The 23,329-nt window shown below is 44.7% G+C and overlaps 1 protein-coding gene across 11 annotated transcripts in view; it reads left to right on the plus strand.

The window, feature by feature from the left end:
* The window catches only part of LOC144690875 (dynein axonemal assembly factor 8), an 88,673-nt gene that overhangs the window by 39,662 nt on the left and 25,682 nt on the right, over positions 1 to 23,329 (plus strand). For all 11 annotated transcript variants that reach the window (XR_013578983.1, XR_013578982.1, XR_013578984.1 and 8 more), the window contains 14 exons: positions 506 to 895; positions 3,938 to 4,112; positions 5,277 to 5,465; positions 5,844 to 6,038; positions 6,650 to 6,844; positions 7,027 to 7,143; positions 7,544 to 7,688; positions 14,502 to 14,820; positions 15,137 to 15,222; positions 15,762 to 15,916; positions 16,624 to 16,765; positions 16,934 to 17,065; positions 19,746 to 19,940; positions 20,937 to 21,269. Coding sequence is in view for 8 of the 11 variants with exons in the window: in XM_078558734.1 (XP_078414860.1) it covers positions 506 to 895; positions 3,938 to 4,112; positions 5,277 to 5,465; positions 5,844 to 6,038; positions 6,650 to 6,844; positions 7,027 to 7,143; positions 7,544 to 7,688; positions 14,502 to 14,820; positions 15,137 to 15,222; positions 15,762 to 15,916; positions 16,624 to 16,765; positions 16,934 to 17,065; positions 19,746 to 19,940; positions 20,937 to 21,269 (2,768 nt within the window). In the remaining 3 variants the exon portion in view is untranslated. The remainder of the gene's footprint in view (positions 1 to 505; positions 896 to 3,937; positions 4,113 to 5,276; positions 5,466 to 5,843; positions 6,039 to 6,649; positions 6,845 to 7,026; positions 7,144 to 7,543; positions 7,689 to 14,501; positions 14,821 to 15,136; positions 15,223 to 15,761; positions 15,917 to 16,623; positions 16,766 to 16,933; positions 17,066 to 19,745; positions 19,941 to 20,936; positions 21,270 to 23,329) is intronic.

Consider the following 23,329-nt stretch of genomic DNA (forward strand, 5'->3'; position numbering starts at 1 on the left):
CCAATTCTCATGCTGGGTGACTCAGGTGCACATGCAGCAGGGGGAATGGGGCAGACTTTTTTTAATTCATCCTTGGGCATTGATGTCAAGGTCAGAATTTATTGCCCATCCCTAAGTGTCCTTGAGCAGGTGATAGTAAGCCATCTGCAACCGAGTGGCTTACTAGGCCAGTTGAGAGGGCAGTTAAGAGCTAGCCACATTGCTGTGGGCCTGGACTCACATGTAGGCCAGACCGGGTCAGGACAGCAGATTTCATCAGCTGAAGGACATTAGTGAACCATATAGGTTTTTAAACAATCCATTGGGTTCATGATCATTATTAATGAGACTTGATTTTTTATTCCAAATATATTTAATTAATTGAATTTAAATTACCCCAGCTGATGTGATGGGATTTGTACTTACCCCCGGAGTATTCGCCCAGACCTCTCTCTTGCAGAATTATGGACTTACTACACATGATTTTAATATTATTCATGCACCTGATTCTATTTTTCTCTACCAGATACAGCGACTGTACTGGTAAAAGCATGTTACTGAAGCAACTGCGAAAAGCCTCTGTCAAGTATGTAAAAATGCCATACAGTGATTCTAAATGTACAGCTGGACAGGCAGGAGCAACTGGTGAAGCAGCCAAACCAACCCAGATGAAGAGAAGGAAAGCAAGAAGTGAAATCAGGAAACCTGTTGGTGAACGACTTGGAGTGTCTGTGGCTCCAAATACCAACACGGAGAGAAGAGCCCTAGAGGAACTCAGTTCCAGTCCCTGTGACCAACTTGCCCTGACATCTGCTCCCACACTGAAAAACTGTGCTTCAAAAGTCACAATACCATCTGTTAGACAGAGTGAGCCAACACTGCCTAGGATGGAGCAATATCCTGCAAATATAAACCGGTAAGGAAGGGCATATGTCTGAGACGGGGATACTGCGTAGATGCTCTAACAAAATATCAATCTATTCTTCAAAACAAAAGCAAAATACTGAAGATGCTGAAAATCTGAAATAAAACTGAAAATGCTGGAATTACTCAGCAGGTATGGTAGCGTCTACTGAGAGAGAAACAGAGGTAAACTTTCAGGAAGATGACCTTTCATCAAAATTCAAACTGTTGTTTCTCCACTAATTTCCTTTCTCTTCTGATTTTTCTTTCTCTCTCTCTCCCTCTATCTCTCTCTCTCTCCCTCGCTCTCTGTGATTTGTCCCTCCAGTTACAGAAGAGCAATGTGCCTTGGCTGACCTCAGTGATTCTACAGACCACCTATGACCCAAATTGGCTATTGGTCCCTCAACACACCGAATTTAAAATTCTCTTCCATAACTTTAAATCCATTCATTGCCTCACCTATGCCAACCTCTGTAACATTCACCAGGTGACAACATATTAGGCAATGGGGGAAAAGCAGGGCAGTGGGATTAATTGGATAGCTCCTTAGAAGCCAGCACAGGCACAGTGGGCTGAATGACCTTCTGTTCTGTAAGATCCTATGATTCTAACACCCTGCAAACTCTCCATTTCTCAGACCCTATCTCTTGTGCATTATCCCTAGCTCATTACATTTGCTCTTTCACCCTTTTAGACTCCACATTCTGGAATTCTCTCCCTAAACCTTTCTGTATCTCAACCTTCCTCTCGTCCTTTGAGATCTCCCTTAAAATCCACCTTTTTGGCCAAGTATTTGGTCACCCCTCCTAATATTTCTCTCTTATCTGTGAAGTGGAAAAGGTGCAGTATAATTGCAAGCCATTATGGTTGTATTTAATGCATCAAATCTATAACCTCCTCAGTGACTTGTTGGTGTTCAGGTCAGTGGCTTTCAGGAGCCCCCAGTACCTCAGTCAACAGGCCACTCTTCTGTGAGCCTAGACAGTAACTGATGGGCCGGCTGACCATCACAGAAGAGCCTGATTGTGTCCTCATCCCACAAAAGATAGGTAGAGATTGGTTCATTTTTGGTGCACTTGTTACCACAGTATATCTTCTCTCCCAGAGAATTAAGCCCTGACGCAGAAGAATGGGGAAAGATCACATCTCCACTCAGTATGTGAACTTTTTAAAGGGCAAGTGTCTAACAATATTTATCCACAATAATTTATTGAGGCAGAACTTTGTTCAAAGAATAAAAAGCCTACATTTATGACAAGTAATCTAACATTCCAGTCAGTGAACGCCAACCTTCAGCAAGATGTTTAACTACTGTTAGTGAGTAAATTGGATGTAATTATTTTGTTCCCTATTGTAAAGTCTTTTGATTTAGAACATAACATAAGAAATGGGAGCAAAAGTAGACCATATGGCCTTAAGAGCCTGCTCCTCCATTCATTGCAACCATGGCTGATCTTCAGCCTCAATTCCACTTTCCCGCCTGCTCCCAATATCCCTTGATTCATTGAGTCACCAGAAATATGTCTAACTCAGCCTTAAATATATTCAACGATGGAGCATCCATAGCTTTCTGAGATAAAGATTTCCAAAGATTCACAACCCTTCGGGTGAAGAAATTTCTCCTCATCTCAATCCTAAATGATCAGCCCCTTCTCTTGAGACTGCCCCCATATTCTATTTCCACAGCCAGGGGAAACAATCTCTGTGTCTACCCTATCAAGTCCTTTCACAATCTTGACACAAAGATAGGTAGGAAAGAATGTTGTGAAGAGGACATGAGCAGGTTGCAGATGGATATAGATAGGTTGAGTGAGTGGGCGAAGATCTGGCAAGTGGAGTATAATTTAGGAAAATGTGAAGTTGTTCACTTTGGCAGGAAGAACAAAAACCAGAGTATTACTTAAATGGAGAACGGCTGCATAATTCTGAGGTGCAGAGGGATCTAGATGTTCTCGTACATGAGTCACAAAAAGTTAGTATGCAAGTACAGCGAGTAATTAAGAAGGCTAATGGAATGCTATCCTTTATTACGAGAGGGATTGAACGTAAAAATAAGGATGTTATGCTTCAGTTATACAAGGCATTGGTAAGACTGCACCTCGAATATTGTGTGCAGTTTTGGTCCCCTTATTTAATGAAGGAAGTAAATGCATGGAGGCGGTTCAGAGGAGTTTTACTAGATTGATACCTGGAATGAGTGGGTTGTCTTATGAGGAAAGATTGGTTGGACTGGGCTTGTTTCCACTGGAGTTTAGAAGAGTGAGGGGTGATAGGATTGAAGCATACAAGACTCTGAACGGCCTTGACAAGGTGGATGTCGAAAGGATATTTCCTCTTGAGGCTGAGTCCAGAACTAAGGGGCACTGTTTTAAAATTAAGAGTCGCCCTTTTAGGACAGAGATGAAGAGAAATTTTTTCTATCAGAGGTTTGTGCACCTTTGGAACTTTCTGCCTCAGAAGGTGGTGGAGGCGGGGTCATTGAATATTTTTAAGGCAGAGGTAGATAGATTCTTGTTAGGCAAGGGAATCAAAGGCTAGCGGGAGTAGATGGAATGTGGAAATCGAAACACAAGAAGATCAACCATGATCTTATTGAATGGTGGAGCAGGCTCGAGGGGCCAAATGGTCTACTTCTGTTCATATTTCTTATGTTCAATGAGATCACCTTTCATTCTTCTAAATTCCAGAGAGTATAAGCCCAATTTACTCAGCCTCTCTTCCTGGGAACCAATTTAGTGAACCTTCACAGTGTCGCTTCCAATGCAAGCATATCCATCTTTAGATATGAAGATCAAAACTGCCCACAGTATTCCAGATGTGGTCTCACCAAAGTCCTATGCAATTGTAGCAAGTCTCCCTTATTCTTGCTGTCTAGCCCCCTTGCAGTAAAGGCCAACATGCTATTTGCCTTCCTAATTGCTTGCAGTGCCTGTATGCTAACTTTCTTTATTTGTTTTAAGGGTACATCTAGACCTTTTGAACATCAACATTTACAAGCTACTCGCCTTTTAAAAAATATTCTGCTTTTCCATTCTATTTAATTTTGAAACAGTAATCTATGCCGCAGTCGCAGTCTGGAGCCAAATGACCAAAGGCAGAGAGAGCACAAGAGGAAAGAGCAGCAGAGCCGACAGCGGCTGCACAGGCAGCTGGACAGCCTGAAGCCCCTGAGGTCTGAGACAGGAAAGCAGCGTGGTGCAGAGGGAACGCCACTCCTTTTCCACACGGTTAGTGTGTGCAGTGCAGTATGGAAGGGACATCATTCCGCTTCCACATGGTTATTGTGAGCAGCATAGCACGGACGGAATGTCACTCCTCTTTCACAGGTTAGCGTGCGCAGTGCACCGTGGAGAGAATGCCTGGAACATTTTTTCATCCATTTTTTTATACCCACTCAGCTCCTTTTTGTTGAAATCTGTGAGAACATTAAAAAAGGAGCAGGAGCCTCTTATCGTCCAATAAGATTGTAACTGATCTTCTACCTCAATTCCACTTTTCTGCACTATCCTCCTATTCCTTGATTCCCCTAGTACCTAAGAATCTATCAATCTCAGCCTTGAATATGCTCAATGGCTGATCATTCACAGCTCATGGGTAGAGAATTTCAAAGATTCGTAACCCTCTGCTCTGAGTGAAGAAATTTCTCTTTACCTCATTCCTACATAAGTGCAGGATTTAGAAAGGAAAATGAAACAAGAATAGAATTTTCTCCGGTTGTCAATGAACACATCTGAAGGTGGGACTAGAACAGAGATACTGTGTGAAATATGAACTAGAGGGTGACAGTGAGAGATTGAGATACTGGGTGGATCTTGCAGCCTTAGATTTTGCACGAACGGCAAATTTTTCTGGGTGATTTTTCCAGTTCAGGAACTCGGATGCCCAAGTGGTGAACCTTCCAGTTGAACTTTCCAGAAGAAGTCTAATTTGGAACGTGTCTCTGGGATCACTGTCCAATTCTTGATAGGTGGAGTGATGAGTTGGGATTGCAATTGAGCAAGCAGGATTTAGTGGGCCACCAGCAGCCTTCACAGTGGCTACCCAGAGATTTGTGCTGTGGTGACTTGAAGGAGCTACTTCAGAAGAAAATGAAAAGGAGACAGGGAACATCTGTAGCAATGTTGAATTGTGAACATCTCCTGCAGGAACTACCAGCAATTTCCTTACCAAAACCACTGTCATTAGTATTACCCTCAATGACCTGCTCCTGTTATCGCACAGCGAGATGTGTGAAGTATTAGGTATCAGTGAGGGGACAGTGATACTGTGTGAGATATGAGGTTTGCAGTCTCAGATTCCTTTTATCTTTTGGATAACTGGGCAATCAACTTCCATTTAAAACCAGAGAAAGCTCTGCAGCCTTTGGCTCATTCTCTTCTCTTTGTTTTCAGGAGGCCTCCTATTTGCCCAACATCAGCACTTTACCCCAGAAAGGAAGAAGTGACATGCTTCTACTGACTGTCCAACTCTCCAGCTGTGGTCAACTTGTGACAAGTGGACAGCAGGCCGGACACTTGCTGGACAGTATGATGACCACATCCAACTTGTATAATGCACTGGTGTCGTGGTTCCTTTCCCTGGTGAGTTTCTGGCTAAAAACGGACAATGAGATACTGAACTCCAGTATTCCTAGGCTGAACAGGGGTTGTGGTCTCCAACTAGACACAGTCTTATTTTAGTTTCTTTCACATCACCTGGACAGGAGTGCGTTGGTATTTCATATTTCACTTCTTTCCAATATGGTGGTCCATTTCTTCCCAAAAAAATTACAAGTGTTTTGTGTCTGGCTTTCACGGATTTCAGCCTGTTATTTCCCACTACTTCAATGTGTGGAAGACAGATGACTACAAGATGATAGCTAACTGAAAAAAAAAAATCCATCTAATACTTTGAATTAACTGATACTTCCAACTTTCGAAATGTTTATTTATAAACAAACTGTTTTTCCTGTTGACCAGGTGCCCACTCAGCTGGTTCCTGTGAATGCATTACATGGAGACTGTGCTGAGGCTGAGCTGAGGGCACCGTTTCAGGTGGTGGGTCTTCAACAGACCTGGCAAGAAGATGGCCTGGCTCTTTATGTTTGTGTGGTGCCAGTGAGTCAGGGTCTAAGCCCCAACAAGCCCATCTACAATAAGAGCCGGAAAAACAAGGTCAGTAGTGTCTACTCATACTATCCATGCTGAGTCTTTCTAATCTGAATGCTGGTTTATCCAGAGGATACTGAATGAAGAAAGATTAGTACTTTGTAGTGACCTTCATTTGTGCAATGATATGTGTGGCCCACAAGCTACATTCCCTCCCTCCCACCTCAGCTCTCACAACTTACAGAGGCACACTATGCTGTTTAGGATTTTGACTTTTAAGTTGCTTGGGGATGAGAAAGAACTGTAATGCATGCATTTTGTGAGTAGGAGGACATATTTACAGCATGAGAATAATGTGAATAGGACATGTATAAGGTCCTGGAGCAGTTAACATCACAGGCTGTGCATCTTCACCTCTTGTTCTCCCTAGGAAGTATCCAGGACTGTATGAATTGCACTGTCTGTGGAAGACGCCCATCATTTTAAAGAGTGAAGACACTGCAAGGCCTTAACCAGTGCTTTAGAGCCTTGGCCAGATGTGCTAACCAGCCCTACCTATTCTCAATGGGATGCCAGGATAGCTGTTGTTCCTGGGTGACTAAAGGGACAGACACTATCACGGGGATATTTAGTTGGAGAACTGATTACCCTAGCCTCCTTTCTTTGGTTATTCACAGACAAAGGAGGAACTGCGAGGAACGTCAATATTTTATCAGCTAGTTGTGAAATTCTTATCCCAAACATGCCTGAAAGCAGTGACATGGTGGAGTAAGCAACTGAACAATTCTCTTCAAGATCAAATGTTCTCTCCACATATCTACATTCCCCCAGTTCGTCTCAATTCCATGATCTCTGTCAACCCAGATCTCAAGGTGGGCTTGAATAAATTGTTTTGTTCACATTGAGCACTCGCGGGTCACGTGAATGCGGGTCACACTGTGTGTGTTTATTGTTTAGTTGCACTGGAGGATGTGAAAGATAATATAACAAGCACAGGATCTTTAAATGTGTGACTCTGATCAGATTTTGAATTTGTCCTTTGGTTTTTACACAGACGGTTAAGAAAATATTTGAAATTGAGATGGGGTTTTATTGGCAGACAGTAGAGACAGACGAGAGCTATTGTCCCTCAGTAACTGAGATCGGTGAGAGCTGTGAGGAGAAACCAGAGGTAAGGACAGGATCACACACTGCTGTCACATATCAGTGACAGTGTTAGAATGGAACAGGCCTGTGCGAATATCCAGTCAGGTCCATAGCTAATGATGGGCCACAGGAATAAAGAGACACACATCCCAAGTGTTGGGAATGCTAAAAACTTACTTAAAATCATGCGAGAAATGACGTTAAGGCATACAGCACTTGTACACCATATCAGTACTCCAGCAAATACCGACTGGAGGAAACACGATAGCAGACCATGCCCACCACCACACACAACAGGAAGTTGTGGGCAAACTCTTGTCTATAAGTTTCTCCTTTCATGTGTGGAGGATAACGGATTGCATTAGATGCTTACTGAGAATTAAAGTGCCATTTGATTGATTAATTTCAACATTACTTTGTTTCAGGTTACCATGGCATTAGTGTTTGAGAACTTATTGATTAATCCTATGGCCCTTCATCACACACTGCAGCTCATCCTTGGCTATGGTATGGATATCTGTGGCCTTCGACTACTTTACCCTTCACACAGACTCCTGGCTGAGAATGCAGGTAAACAGAATGCAAAGCCAAACGTGACCAGTAGGATGTGTATTCTAACTTAGTCTGAGCAGCAGAATCACTAATTAGTCCTCCTGGAGAATCAGCCAGCAAACCCTGGGCTGGATTCAACTCACTCTTGTCAGCCCCCAGGAGGGAGGGGGTGGTGCAGTGGTATTGTTACCAGATTAGTAATGCCGAAACCCAGGGTAATGCTCTGAGAACCTGGGTTCAAATCCCACCATGGCAGGTGGTGGAATTTTAAAAAAAGAAAAAAAAAACTGGCAGGTAGTTCAGGAGTCCCCTGGGGTCCAGCTCGCAAATTGGTATTCCATTTTGGAGGCTGATGAGGGCACTGGTTCCTCCAGGGAGTGCGGACAGAGCCAAGCTTCTGGCACCATAAGCAGCCTGTCTGTACAGGAGGGGAGGAAGGGAGGATGAGCAATAGTAATAGGGGATTCTATAGTGAGGGGAACAGATAGGCGCTACTGTGGCTGTCAACGTGACTCCAGGATGGTATGTTGCCTCCCTGGTGCCAGGGTCTGGGATGTCCCTGTACGGCTGCAGGGCATCCTGAAGGGGGAGGGTGATAAGGCAGAGGTCATGGTACATGTTGGTACCAATGGCATAGGTAGAAAGAGGGATGAGGTCTTGCATCAAGAATTCAGGGAGTTAGGCAGTAAACTAATAAGCAAGACCTCTCGGGTTGTAATCTCTGGATTACTCCCAGTGCCATGTGCTAGCGAGCTCAGAAATAGGAGAATAGCACAGATGAATACGTGGCTTAAGAGTTGGTGCAGGGGGGATGGTTTTAGATTCCTGGATCACTGGGACCGTTTCTGGGGAAGGTGGGACCTGTACAAGTGGGACGGTCTACATCTGAACCAGAGCGGGACTAACATCCTTGTGGGCGTGTTTGCTAATGCTGTTGGGAGGAGTTTAAACTAATTCGGCAGGGGGAGGGGACACAATGTTAGCAGAATAGGGACACATCATAATACAGTAAAACAATCAAGCCAGAGGGAGTACAGCTGCAATAAGCTTCAAGGGAGTAAGGCAAGGCTGGATGGCCTCTACTTTAATGCCAGGAATATTACAGGTAAAATGGATGAGTTAAGGGTGAGGATTGACATGTGGAATTGTGATATAGTAGCCATCACTGAGACATGGCTGAAGGAAGGGCAGGATTGGCAGCTCAACATTCCGGGATATATAATCTTCAGGCGAGACAGGGGAGGGGGTAAAAGAGGAGGAGGCGTTGCATTATTAGTTAAGGAGTCAGTTACTGCAGTAAGGAGAGGTGATATCTTGGAGGGGGCATCGAATAAAGCTTTGTGGGTAGAGCTTAGGAATAAAAAAGGGGCAACCACAATATTAGATGTTTATTATAGACCCCCAGATAGTCAGCGGGAAATTGAGGAGCAAATATGTACACAATTTGTGAGGTGTGTAAAAACAATAACAATAGGGTAATTATATTGGGTGATTTCAATTTTCCCAACATTAATTGGGATAGACATAGTGTTAAGGGCTTGGATGGAGTGGATTTCTTGAAATGTGTACAGGAGAACTTTTTAGGTCAATATGTAGAGGGTTCAACAAGGGACGGTGCATTGCTGGACCTAATTCTGGAGAATGAAGCCGGACAGGTGGCTGAGGTGATAGCGACCACAACATGGTACAGTTTAAGTTTGTTATGGACAAAGAAATCAACAAGTTGCAAAAAAATGTTTTGGATTGGGGGAGAGTGGACTTTAGTAAAATAAGGCAGGATCTGGCCAAGGTAGACTGGGGACAGTTACTTGTGGGGAAATCTACAGAGGAACGGTGGGGGGTGTTCAAAAAGGAAATGGGGAGGGTACAGGCTCAACATGTTCCCTCTAGGGTGATAGGAAAGAGTAACAAGCCCAGAGGACTATGGATGACCAGAGATATTCAGGTTACGATGAGAAGGAAAAGAGAGGCTTTTAGCAGGTACAAAGGAAGCAAATCAGCAGAGGCATTAGTGGAGTACAGACAGTGCAGGGTGGAGCTTAAGAAAGCAATTAGGAGAGCAAAGAGGGGATATGAGAAAGCTCTGGCAGGTAAAAGTAGGGAAAATCCCAAGATATTCTATTAGTATATCAATGGGAACAGGATAACCAGGGAAAGAGTAAGGCCCATAAGGGACCAAGGGGGGCAATCTATGGGTGGAGCCAGAGGACATCGCTAGAGTGTTGAATGAATACTTCACATCCATCTTCACCCAAGAGAATGAGGATGAAAGTATCGAACTCAGGGAGAGAGACTGCGAGGTTCTTAAGCAAATTGATATAGAGAGTGACAAGGTATTGGAGCTGTTGGCAGGCTTAAAAGTGGACAAATCTCCAGGTCCGGATGATTTGTGTCCCAGACTGCTGAGGGAGGCAAGGAAGGAGATTGCAGGGGCTCTGACTCAAATTTTTAATTCCTCTCTGGCCACGGGAGAGGTGCCAGAGGACTGGAGAACAGTTAACGTGGTTCCGCTTTTTAAGAAGGGTTGTAGAGATAAACCAGGGAACTACAGACCAGTGAGTCTCACGTCAGTGGTAGGGAAACTGTTGGAGAAATTTCTGGAGGAGAGAATCTATCTCCACTTGGAGTGGCAAGGTTTGATCAGGGATAGTCAGCATGGCTTTGTCAGAGGGAGGTCATGCCTAACAAATTTGATTGAATTTTTTGAGGAGGTGACCAGATGTGTAGATGAGGGTAGTGCAGTTGATGTAGTTTATATGGATCTGAGCAAAGCCTTTGACAAAGCTCCACGTGGGGGACTTATAAAGAAGGCAAATGCATGTGGGATACAGGGTAATTTGATAAGGTGGATTCAAAATTGGCTTAGTTGTAGGACACAGAGGGTGATGACAGAAGGTTGCTTTAGTGACTGGAAGCCAGTGTCCAGTGGCGTACCACAGGGATCTGTGCTGGGTCCCCTATTATTTGTCATTTATATAAAAGACATAGATGACTATGTGGGGGGTAGCATTAGTAAGTTTGCGGATGACACAAAGATTGGCCGGGTGGTTAACCGTAAGGTTGAGTGTCTTGGGCTACAGGAAGATATAGACGGGATGGTCAAATGGGCAGATAAGTGGCAGATGGAATTTAACCCTGAAAAGTGTGAGGTGATACATTTTGGAAGGAGTAATTTGACAAGGAAGTATTCAATGAACATCATGACACTAGGAAGTTCTGAGGAACAAAGGGACCTTGGCGTGTGTGTCCATAGATCTCTGAAGGCGAAGGGGCATGTTAATGGGGTGGTGAAAAAGGCATATGGGACACTTGCCTTTATCAATTGAGGCATAGATTACAAAAGTAGGGAGGTCATGTTGGGAGTTGTATAGAACCTTGGTGAGGCCCCAGCTGGAGTACTGTGTGCAGTTCTGGTCACCACATTATAGGAAGGATGTGATTGCACTGGAGGAGGTGCAGAGGAGATTCACCAGGATGTTGCCTGGGATGAAACATTTAAGTTATGAAGAGAGGTTAGGTAGACTTGGGTTGTTTTTGTTGGAGCAGAGAAGGCTGATCGAGGTGTACAAGATTATGAGGGGCATGGACAGGGTGGTTAGGGAGCAGCTATTCCCCTTAGTTGAAGGGTCAGTCACAAGGGGGCATAAGTTCAAGGTGAGGGGCAGGAGGTTTAGGGGGGATGTGAGGAAAAACATTTTACCCAAAGGGTGGTGACGGTCTGGAATGCACTGCCTGGGAGGGCTGTGGAGGCGGGTTGCCTCACATCCTTTAAAAAGTACCTGGATGAGCACTTGGCACGTCATAACATTCAAGGCTATGGGCCAAGTGCTGGTAAATGGGATTAGGTAGGTAGGTCAGGTGTTTCTCACGTGTTGCAGACTCGATGTGCCGAAGGGCCTCTTCTGCACTGTGATCCTGTGATTCTGAAATCTTTTTTTATTCATTTACGGGATGAGGGTGTCACTGGACATGCCACCATTTATTGCCCTTGAGAAGGTGGTGGTGAGCTGCCTTCTTGAACTGCTGCAGTCCCTGCGGTGTAGGTACACCCACAGTGCTGTTAGGGAGGGAATTCCAAGATTTTGACCCAACGACAGTGAAGGAACAGCGATATATTTCCAAGTCAGGATGGTGAGTGGCTTGGAGAGGAACTTCCAGGTGGTGGTGTTCCCACGTATCTGCTGCCCTTGTCCTTCTAGATGGTAGTGGTCGTTGGTTTAGAAGGTGCTGCCTAAGGAGCCTTGGTGAGTTGCTGCATTGCATCTTGTAGATGGTACACACTGCTGCCACCGTTCATCAGTGGTGGAGGAAGTGAATGTTTGTGTAAGGTGTGCTTTGTCCTGGATGGTGTCAAGCTTCTTGAGTGCCGTTGGAGCTGCACCCATCCAGGCAAGTGGAGAGTATTCCATCACACTTCTGACTTGTGCCTTGTAGATGATGGACAGGCTTTGGGGAGTTAGGAGGTGAGTTACTCGTCACATGATTCCAAGCCTCTGACCTGCTCTTGTAGCCACAGTATTTATATGGCTATTCCAGTTCAGTTTCTGGTCAATGGTAACCCCTGGGGTGTTGAGAGTGGGGGATTCAGTGGTGGCTATGCCATTGAATGCCAAGAGGCTATGGTTAGACTCTTCTCTGTTGGAAATGGTCCTTGCCTGGCACTTGTGTGACACGAATGTTACTTGCCACTTGTTAGCCCAAGCCTGGATATTGTCCAGGTCATGCTGCATTTAGCCATTGACTGCTTCGGTATCTGAGGAGTTGCGAATGGTGCTAAACATTGTGCAATCATCAGCGAGCATCCCCACTTCCGACCTTTTGATGGAAGGAAGGCCATTGATGAAGCAACTGAAGATGTTTGGGCCTAGGGCACTAGTCACAGAGTCACATAGTGGAGAAGAGGCCCTTCGGCCCATCGAGTCTGCACCGACACGTGAGAAACCCCTGACCTACCTACCTAATCCCATTTACCAGCACTTGGCCCATAGCCTTGAATGTTATGACGTGCCAAATACTCCATCCAGGTACTTTTTAAAGGATGTGAGGCAACCCGCCTCCACCACCCTCCCAGGCAACGCATTCCAGACCGTCACCACCCTCTGGGTAAAAAAGGTTTTCCTCACATCCCCTCTAAACCTCCTGCCCCTCACCTTGAACTTGTGTCCCCTCGTGACTGACCCTTCAACTAAGGGGAACAGCTGCTCCCTATCCATCCTGTCCACGCCCCTCTTAATCTTGTACACCTCGATCAGGTCGCCCCTCAGTCTTCTCTGTTCCAACAAAAACAACCCAAGTCTACCTAACCTCTCTTCATAACTTAAATGTTTCATCCCAGGAAACATCCTGGTGAATCTCCTCTGCACCCCCTCCAGTGCAATCACATCCTTTCTATAATGTGGCGACCAGAACTGCACACAGTACTCCAGCTGGGGACTCACCAATGTTCTACACAACTCCAACATGACCTCCCTACTTTTGTAATCTATGCCTCAATTGATAAAGGCAAGTGTCCCATATGCCTTTTTCACCACCCACTAACATGCCCCTCCACCTTCAGAGATCTATGGACACACATGCCAAGGTCCCTTTGTTCCTCAGAACTTCCTAGTGTCATGATGTTCATTGAATACTTCCTTGTCAAATTACTCCTTCCAAAGTGTTTCACCTCACACTTTTCAGGGTTAAATTCCATCTGCCACTTATCTGCCCATTTGACCATCCCGCCTATATCTTCCTGTAGCCCAAGACACTCAACCTTATGGTTAGCCACCCGGCCAATCTTTGTGTCATCTTCAAACTTACTAACCCTACCCCCCACATAGTCATCTATGTCGTTTATATAAATGACGAATAATAGGGAACCCAGCACAGATCTCTGTGGTACACCACTGGACATTGGCTTCCAGTCACTAAAGCAGCCTTCTGTCATCACTCTCTGTGTCCTACAACTAAGCCAATTTTGAATCCACCTTATCAAATTACCCTGTATCCCATGTGCCTTTGCCTTCTTTATAAGTCTCCCATGTGGGACCTTGTCAAAGGCTTTGCTGAAATCCATATAAACTACATCAACTGCACTACCCTCATCTACACATCTGGTCACCTCCTCAAAAAATTCAATCAAATTTGTTAGGCATGACCTCCCTCTGACAAAGCCATGCTGACTATCCCTGATCAAACCTTGCCACTCCAAGTGGAGATAGATTCTCTCCTTCAGAAATTTCTCCAATAGTTTCTCTACCACTGACGTGAGACTCACTGGTCTGGAGTTCCCTGGTTTATCTCTACAACCCTTCTTAAATAGCGGAACCACATTAGCTGTTCTCCAGTCCTCTGGCACCTCCTCCATGGCCAGAGAGGAATTAAAAATTTGGGTCAGAACCCCTGTGATTTCCTCCCTTGCCTCCCTCAGCAGTCTGGGACACAAATCATCCAGACCTGGAGATTTGTCCACTTTTAAGCCTGCCAACACCTCCAATACCTTGTCACTCCCTATATCAATTTGCTCAAGTACCTCGCAGTCTCTCTCCCCGAGTTCCATACCTTCATCCTCATTCTCTTGGGTGAAGACGGATGTGAAGTTCCTCACTACCCTGAAGATCTCCTGCAGTGATGTCCTGGAACTGAGATGATTGACCCCCAACAACCACAACCATCTTCCTTTGTGCTAGGTATGACTCCAACCAGCAGAGAGTTTTCTCCCTGATTCCCATTGACTCCAGTTTTGCTAAACATATCATAGAATTCAAACTCATAGTTACATTAATTATTTGATAGGTAATTTTTCATGTTTGCTGGTAGATATGGTTACAGTGTTTTCTTTCTCCATAGGTAAGCTGCCTTCTGCTTACACTCCAGATGATGCTGACTCAAGACCTGTTTTGGCATTAGCACTGAGAGGTCTGAATGCTGGTGCACTGTGGATGGACATTGTTGGGCCCTCTGATCCTCAGCTGGCCAGTGTGACAGACCAGCACTCCATCAATGCTCTCTATTGCAAGCATCGTGATGAGCCAGTCCTCTACTCCCCACACCAGGAAAGCCGTATCCACTGGGAGCTCTGTGTGTGGTTTGGTGGAAGGATTCCTGAAAATGGGATTGTACGAGTCGGCATTCAGAACCCTGGCAGGAAAAACAGTTTGAAATCCAGGTATGTAATACACTGAAATGGAAGTTACAATAAGGAATCGGGAACTCCACAGAGGTTTTGCCACAATGCAGCCCTCCTTCAATACTGCCATTATTGCATAAGCAATCCTGTCCTATTGTATTAGGTGTTTAATTCCTGGAGTGCAGCTTGAACTCATGACTTCTGACTCAGGTAAAAGTTCAACTTAACTCAGCCAAGCTGACAAAAGAATCAAGAGAAGTCAATTTTAAAATATTTTCCTTTAAAACATGCACTTGTCAAAGATTTTGATGTACAGCCTTATTCTATTTCTGCTGTACCAATCCTTCATCCACAGATCTCATAGTCTCCAGTCTACAGGAATGCACATAGACCCCAGAGAGACCTGCAGACCTCCTGCTACACTAGTTGCAACCATTCGAGGTAACTCTCACCACACAGACAGAATAATGTACAATAACTCCCAATCAGGAGGCTGTGGTTTAGACTGATTCTTGGTGTAAGGCCACAGATTCGGGTTCTAGACTGGCTCATGAAGAATAATATGAATTGTACCATTGTTTCAAGGGATGACACACTGTGCCATTCCTATAAGAACCCTTTAATGATACTCTTTGTTAAGCATTTTCTGCCAGTCACTCCAGACCTGAGGGCAGCAGTCAGTTCCAGTGACTGAGATTCCTGAAGTACGGAGGCAAGCCCTGGCAGCAGCATGTGCTGACCTTCAATGACCCCGTGCCTTCCTGCTTAATTGTGCTGCTCCGTTGTTGAGGAAGGGGCTACTCCCTGCTAAGAACATGCATGGTGATGGGGAATGGATGTTTTCAAGCTGAATTGGCTGCTGCTTTCTGCCCTTGGCACTCTGTCAGTCAGTAACATGCAAGTTGCAGGTTCCACTTAAACAAATATCAGTCTATATTTTGAAAGAAATTCTGAATTTCTTACTTTTGCTTGTTTCCCAGCTGATATATTTCTGCTAGTATCCCCTGCTGTGCCACCTCGTTGCTATGGAGATATAATGTCCGTCTGTACTAAGCGAGGATTCAGTCTACAGGGCATGCGACGCCTTCGATTGTCTCCAAAGAGAGCAGGGAGCCTTGGGATTGCAAGTATGCAGGTACAGCACAGCAGGTGAAAGTCAGGGGTCATTGTAAAAGGGTTATGGCATTGTGGGACAACATCAGAGGTCATGGTAAAAGGGTTATGGGAGAAGGTCAGGGGTCACAACAAGAAGGTACTGTACAAATTATTCAAGGGAAAGAGATGGTAGAATTGAGGTACAGATCATCCATGATCAAATGTTAACAGACTTGAGAGGCTGAATGGTCTCCTCTTTTTCCTGATAATGACTTAATCAAGGAGAGCCAGAATGAATTTGTTAAAGAAAGTCATGATTGACAAATTTAACAAAGTTTGAGTATATAAAGATAATACTGTGGATCTGGTAGAAATTTTCTTTAAAAGGGTATTCTTGAGTTCACAGAAGTCTAGTTGGAATGCTTTGCCACAGGGAGTGATTGAAGCAAAGACCATTGCATCTTTTAAGTGAAAAGTTGACATATTTAAATAGTTCCTATTTCACATATAAAACAGACCATGAGATGGGACTTCCCCATTATAAAAGGAAGATTGGGGTGAGACCTTGCCGGTTAGAGGTAAGTGAAGGATGAAATTGTGAGAGAAGTGTTGGAGAATATGTGATTTAGTGTATCAGGTGAGAATATGTTTAGCAAATTGTGGAATATTTGATAATGGATAGTTGAATAACTTGCAACCCACTGTTTATTGGGAGCTCTGAACAGGAAATCTCCTTTGCTGTTGCAGATCCCAGTGTTTTGCCGAACTGGAGCCCTAATTCCTCATGATTCTGCTGGTGGCCCTTCCACTGCTGAGCTGCCCTGTCCCTGCTTCTTGCTACTTATAAGGAAAGAAAATGCAAGTCACCACATTGTCAGCTTGCTGAAAGGTACAACAATCAGAATATTTCACCAGTACGGAACTACTGGTTGTGTTTTTGCAGTAGCATCCTACCCTAACTGAGGTACCAATTCTTCTGCAGTCACTGGTCTGTCACCATTATTACAGCTCTTCATACATTACGTTGTACTCATGTTGTGCTTCTGTCTTGCTGTAGGTTTAGCGAATGAGCTGGCAGAACAGGGATTACTCAGAAGTGTTCGGAACAGGCTTCCTCCCAATACCGAATTTGAGATTGAATCGTGTTTCCACGTGGTACCCTACACTGAACAAACACTACAGGGCTTAGGTAAGGTTTCGCAATAGATGACAAGTTGTGGAAGTCACTGAGAGATGAAGTACCAGTCAGCGCCAGGGATCCTAGAATCTAGTGGCTTGAGCTTCTTTCAGACTTTCAGATCAGTTTTTTTTTTGTTCATGGAACGAACCACTGCAGTCCATGTGGTATAGATACACCTATAGTGCTGTAAGAGAAGAGCTTCCAGGATTTAACCCAGCAACAGCGAAGCAACAGCAGTTCCAGCCAGGATGGTGTGTGACTTGGAGGGGAATTTGCAGGTGCTGGTGTTCAACATTCCATCAATTCATTTAAGTGCACAGGCCTTTAAAATATTTGAATGGCTGCATATGCATGATAACTTAAAAGAGTCAATTTGTGTGCAGCCTGCACGGGAATTTCTGGGCCACTCAGCTTAAGAGCAAATCTTTGTGGTGTTCCCATGTGTCTGTTGCCCTTGGTTTTATAGGCGGCAGAGGTCGCAGGTTTGGAAGGTGCTGTCAAAAGAGCCTTGTCAAGTTGCTGCGATGCATCTTAAATATGGTACACACTGCTGCCACTGTCACCGTGCAGTAGTGGTGGAGGGAATGAATGTTTAGTGTTCCGGATGAGGTGCCAATCAGACAGGCTGCTTTGTCCTGGATGACGTCAAGCTTCTTGAGTACAGTTGGAGTTGCACTCGTCCAGGCAAGTGAGAAGTTTTCCAACACAATCTTGAATTGTGCCTTGTAGATGGTGGACAGGCTTCGGGGAGTCAGGAGATCAGTTACTCATTGCAGAATTCCCAGCCTCTGACCTGCTCTTCTAACTAAGTATTTATGTGGCAGATCCAGTTGAATTTTTGGTCACTGATAACCCCCAGGATGTTGATAGTGGCGGATTCAACGATGATAATGCCATTGAATATCAAGAGGAGATGATTAGATTTTGTTTTGTTGGAGATGATCATTGTCTGGCACTTGTGTGGTGCAAATGTTACTTGCCAATTATCTGTCCAAGCCTGAATGTTGTCCAGGTCTTGCTGCACGAGGACATGGACAGCTAAGGAGTTGTGAATACAACTGAACACTATGCAATCATCAGCAATCATCGCCATTTCTGACCTTATGATGAAGGAAAGGTTTTATTGAACCAACTGGGCCTCAGACACTGCCCTGAGGAACTCCTGCAGTGATGTTCTGGGGTTGGGATGATTGGCCTCCAACAACTGCAACCAACTTCCTTTGTCTTAGGTATGACTTCAGGTAGTGGGGAGATTTCACTGATTTCCATTAACTTCAATTTTACAAGGCCTCCTTGATGCCACAATCGGTCAAATGCTACTTTGATGTAAAGGGCAGTCACTCTCCACTCACCCCTGGAATTCTGCACTTTTCTTTTTGTCCATGTTTGGACCAAGGCGGCAATGAGCTCTGGAGCCAAGTGGTTCTGCTGGAACTTAAACTAATCATCATTGAGCAGGTTGATGGTGAGTAAGTGCCACTTAATTGCACTGTCGGCAACCCCTTTCTTCACTTTGCTGATGATTGAGAGTAGAGTGATTGGATTGATTTGATTTGTTCTACTTTTTGTGGACCTGGACAGTTTACCACATTCAGTTGGATTACTGGAACAGCTTGTTCACAGGCACAGCTAGTTCTGGAACAAAATTCTTGAACACTGTAACTGGAATATTGTTAGGGCCCATAGCTTTTGCTGTATCCAGTGTGCTCAGCTGTTTCTTGATAGCACATGGAATGAATCTGTTTGCCTGAAGACTGGCATCTGTATTGCTGGGACCTCTGGGATCATCCACTTGGCACTTGAAGATAATTGCAAACAATTTAGCCTTGTTTTTTGCACTGAGGTGCTGAGCTTCCTCATCATTGAAGATGAAGATGTTGGAGGGGCCTCCTCCAGTTAGTTGTTTAATTGTCCGCTACCATTCTGGGACATTGGCTGTAAGATATGATTTGGTGAGTATGACTATTTCAGGCTATTGCTTGAGAACTCTGTGGGACAGCTCTCCCAATTTTGGCAAAGTCCCCAAATGGTAGTGAAGATGATTTTGCAGGGTCAACTAGACTGGGCTTTGTCATGTCTGGTACCTAGGTTGATGTTGCATCCAGTTTTATTTTTATTGTTTCTTGTAGCAGTTTGATATTTCTTGCAGCAGTTTGATGCAACAGAGTGACTTGCTAGACCATTTCAGAGGACAGTTAGGAGTCAACCATATTGTTGTGGGTCTGGAGTCATATGTAGGCCAGATTAGGTAAAGATGGCAGATTTCCTTTCCTGAAGGACATTAGTGAACCAGGTGGGCTTATATGCCAATTACTGAGACATTTTTTTTATTCCAAATTTATTTAATTAATTGAACTTAAATTCACCAGGTGCGATTTGAGCTTCGTATCTGGATCATTAGTTCAGACTTCTGGATTACTATTCCAGTAACATTACCACTTCTGATGAGTTCTGATGAAAGGTCATTGACTTGAAACGTTAACTCTGTTTGTCTCTCCACAGATACTGCCAAGCTTGCTGAGTATTTCCAACATTTTCTGTTTTTCTAACATTACCACTATCACCTATGAAGTTGTTTCTCATGGGGCCTGCATATATTCCAGAACTGTACTTAGAAGTGAAAAGCATTAGCAAGTAATTTTGTGTGCTGTGGATTGAGGTGATGGAATTGCTTTCTGCCTGTGTGTAGGAGGATCTCTCAGTGCCGTGCCCCATTCTGCCAATTTGACCCTGGGTGTGCTGTATAAACACAGCTTTGTGTCCAACCCTGAACTGGAGCAAGTTGTTGTTCTCACACTAACTGGACCCACTGCCATGAAAAATTCTGGGAACTGTCTGCGGGACCTTCTACGACCCCCATTAAACAAGTCACACAACACATCAGGTGAGGCCATTTATCATTTTTTTGCATTTATTTTAGCATCTTTCATGTAAAGAATTATCCAGGGTGCTTCACAGAAAGGCATAAGGAAAACATACACTGAGCCAAGAGTGGAGTGAGCAGGAGAGGTGACCAAAAACTTGCACAGAGAGATGGGCTTTGAAGTTTTTAAAGGAGTGCAGCATGATGGAGAGGTCTAAGCAGAGAGTTCCAGAGAGTAGGGCTGGGTTGGAATACAGTGCTACCAATTAGTAAAGGTCGATCAGAGGATCAGAGAATTCAGGTACTAGAGAGAATTGCAATTGTGTCGTTTGGCTGTGCCCATTGAGGGATTTAAAGATGAATTGAGAATTTTAATTTATTACACATGGGGCTGAAGAGCCCGTGCAGGTCAGAGAAGGCAACAGTGGCATGTGAGTGGGGCAGGACGAGGATAAGCTGGAGTTTATGAAAGATGGAGGGTGGGTTGCCAACAAGAACAATGCTAGTGTTGACAAGTTTGGAGGTGACAAAGGCATGTACAAAGCCCCTGAGTCAGAGATGCAGCATGGTGTAGCATTGAAGTAAGTAGCCTTTGTAATATAAATTATGTGAAGCTCAGCTCAGCATCAAACAGGACTGCAAAGTTCAAAGTAGTTGAAATCATTGGTACTAGAGTACCATTGGTACTAGAATCATTGGTACTAACCATCATCGGTGGCTAGAGCTGAAGACAAATGGTTTGGTCCTCCCAAATTTAAGTTGGAGTTAAATTAAAGTTCATCAAAGTCTGAATATCAGATCAAGCCTGAAATTAAACAAATTTTCTAGAATGAGCATGTGATTTTAATTCTAGTTTTCACACACCATGGCTATTCTGAAATTGTGGGCTTTTTTGGGGCTGTGAAAGCTGTTTTGAATCAGCTGGTCAGGTTTTACTGGTAGTGCAGGAATGAGCTGTGAGTGTGTGATATACAGGCATACATGGGGCATGTCTCTAACCTGTAGTTCTCTCCTCAGGTGAAGATCTAATGGATGGAGGCTTTGAGCTTCTGGGATTGAAATGGCTGCCACATCTAAGCCGAAGCCAGGCCGAGGAATTGACACCATTTGAAGTGGGTGACAGACACTGGCAGGCGAGCATCGACTGCCTGGTATCCAGCTCTGCCCTGGTGTGTGTCCTGCGACGTGTGGGTGCTTTCAAAGCACTGGCTGCAATACTCAGCACACCCAAACCCAGGGCCAGCCTGTTCAAGGAAAACCACAGAAACCTGGAGAAAGTGATGTCACCAACCCCGGAGCTGGCCTTCAGACAGGCAGCTTTGTTCTTCACTGACAGGGAGCTAATGTCAGGTATGATGCACATTTCATCTCAAGTCAGTCTTAAAGGCACAGAAACATGTTTCTCCCTCTTCCTGAAGAGGGAATGTGTAGAAACTAAAGTCAGATTGAAATTAACTTTCATATCCATTTCTCATTTGCATTCTCCAGATATGACATTTTAAAACTATGTTCACTTCTTCCTCATACATTCAACTTTCATATCACCTGTACTGCTGTGCCTTTAAGGAGGTTTGTGCCCCAGGAATCAGACTGTCATTTTCCCTCATGTGTGAGGCAATCATTCATTTCTCTTTCAATATGAGCCTCCTCCTCCTCTGACAGAGTCCGAATGATCACTGTCTGTTGGCTTTGCTTTAGCTAGCTTCTTGCTGATAGAATGGAGTTAGAAACAATTTAGAGAGTTTGGGATTTTGACTTTGAAGCCTGAGAAGAGATTTTCCCAGTTCACCTGAAGACTTCTGGGATGAAACCAATCTCATTAGACGTCAGGCCCACTCCACTGCCTGGGTTCAGTATTTATATTGAGCTCTATGGATCCTGGCCTCCAGCTGACTCTGGCTTTCTTGGTTTTTATTCATTCTTGGGATGTGGGCATCACTGGTGAGGCCAGCATTTATTGCCCATTCCTAATTGCCATTGGGAAGGTGGTGGTGAGCTGCCTTCTTGAACCACTGCAATGCATTTGGTGTAGGTACACCCACAGTGCTGTTAGGGGAGGAGTTCCAGGATTTTGATTCAGCGACAGTGAAGGAACAGCGATATATTTTAAAGTCAGGATGATGAGTGGCTTGGAGGGGGACTTCCAGGTGGTGATGTTCCGATGTATCTGCTGCCCTTGTCATTCTAGTTAGTAGTGGTTGTGGGTTTGGAAGGTGCTGTCTAAGGGGGCTTGGTGACTTCCTGCAGTGCATCTTGTAGATGGTACACACTGCTGCCACTGTGTGTCGGTGATGGGGGGAGTGGATGTTTGAGAATGGGTTGCCAATCAAGCGGGCTGCTTTGTCCTGGATGGTGTCAAGCTTCTTGAGTGTTGTAGGAGCTGCACTCGTCCAGGCAAGGTGGAGAGTATTCGATCACACTCCTGATTTGTCCCCTGTAAATGGTGGACAGGCTTTGTGGAGTCAGGAGGTGAGTTACTCGCCGCAGGATTCCTAACCTCTGACCTGCCCTTGTAGCCACAGTATTTATATCTCTAGCCCAGTTCAATTTCTGGTCAATGGTAACCCCTAGGATGTTGATCGTGGGGAATTCAGCGATGGTAATGCCATTGAATGTCATGGGACGATGGTTAGATTCTCTCTTGTTGGAGATGGTTATTGCCTGGCACCTGTGTAACATGAACGCTACTTGCCATTGTCAGCCCAAGCCTGGATATTGCCCAAGTCTTGCTTCATTTGGACATGGACTGCTTCAGTATCTGACGAGTTGTGAATGGTGCCGAACATTATGTAATCATCAGCAACATCCCCACTTCTGACCTTATGATGGAAGGAAGGTCATTGACGAAGCAGCTGAAGATGGTTGGGCCTAGGACACTACCCTAAGGAACACCTGCAGTGATGTCCTGGAACCGAGATGATTGACTTACAACAACCACAGCTATCTTCCTTTGTGCTTGGTATGACTCCAACCAGCGGAGAGTTTTCCCTCTGATTCCCATTGATTCCAGTTTTGCCAGGGTACTTTGATGCCACACTTGGTCAAATGCTGCCTTGGTGTCAAGGGCAGTCACTTACACTTCATCTCTGGAGGTCAGCTGTTTTGTCCATGTTTGAACCATGGCTGTAATGAGGCAGGAGCTGAGTGGCCCTGGCGGAACCCAAACTGAGCATCAGTGAGCAGGTTATTGCTAAGCAAGTGCCACTTGATAGCACTGTTGATGACCTTTTCCATCACTTTACTGATGATTGAGAGTAGACTGATGGGATGGTAATTGGCCGGCTTAGATTTGTCCTGCTTTTTGTGTACAGGACATACCTGGGCAATTTTTCCACATTGCCTGGTAGATGCCAGTGTTGTAGCTTTTGTTGTAGTTTCTTTGCCAATATCCTCCATTACTGCAAAATGTG

This window comes from Cetorhinus maximus, chromosome 15 (assembly GCF_964194155.1).
Source record: "Cetorhinus maximus chromosome 15, sCetMax3.hap1.1, whole genome shotgun sequence".
Lineage (NCBI taxonomy): Eukaryota > Metazoa > Chordata > Chondrichthyes > Lamniformes > Cetorhinidae > Cetorhinus > Cetorhinus maximus.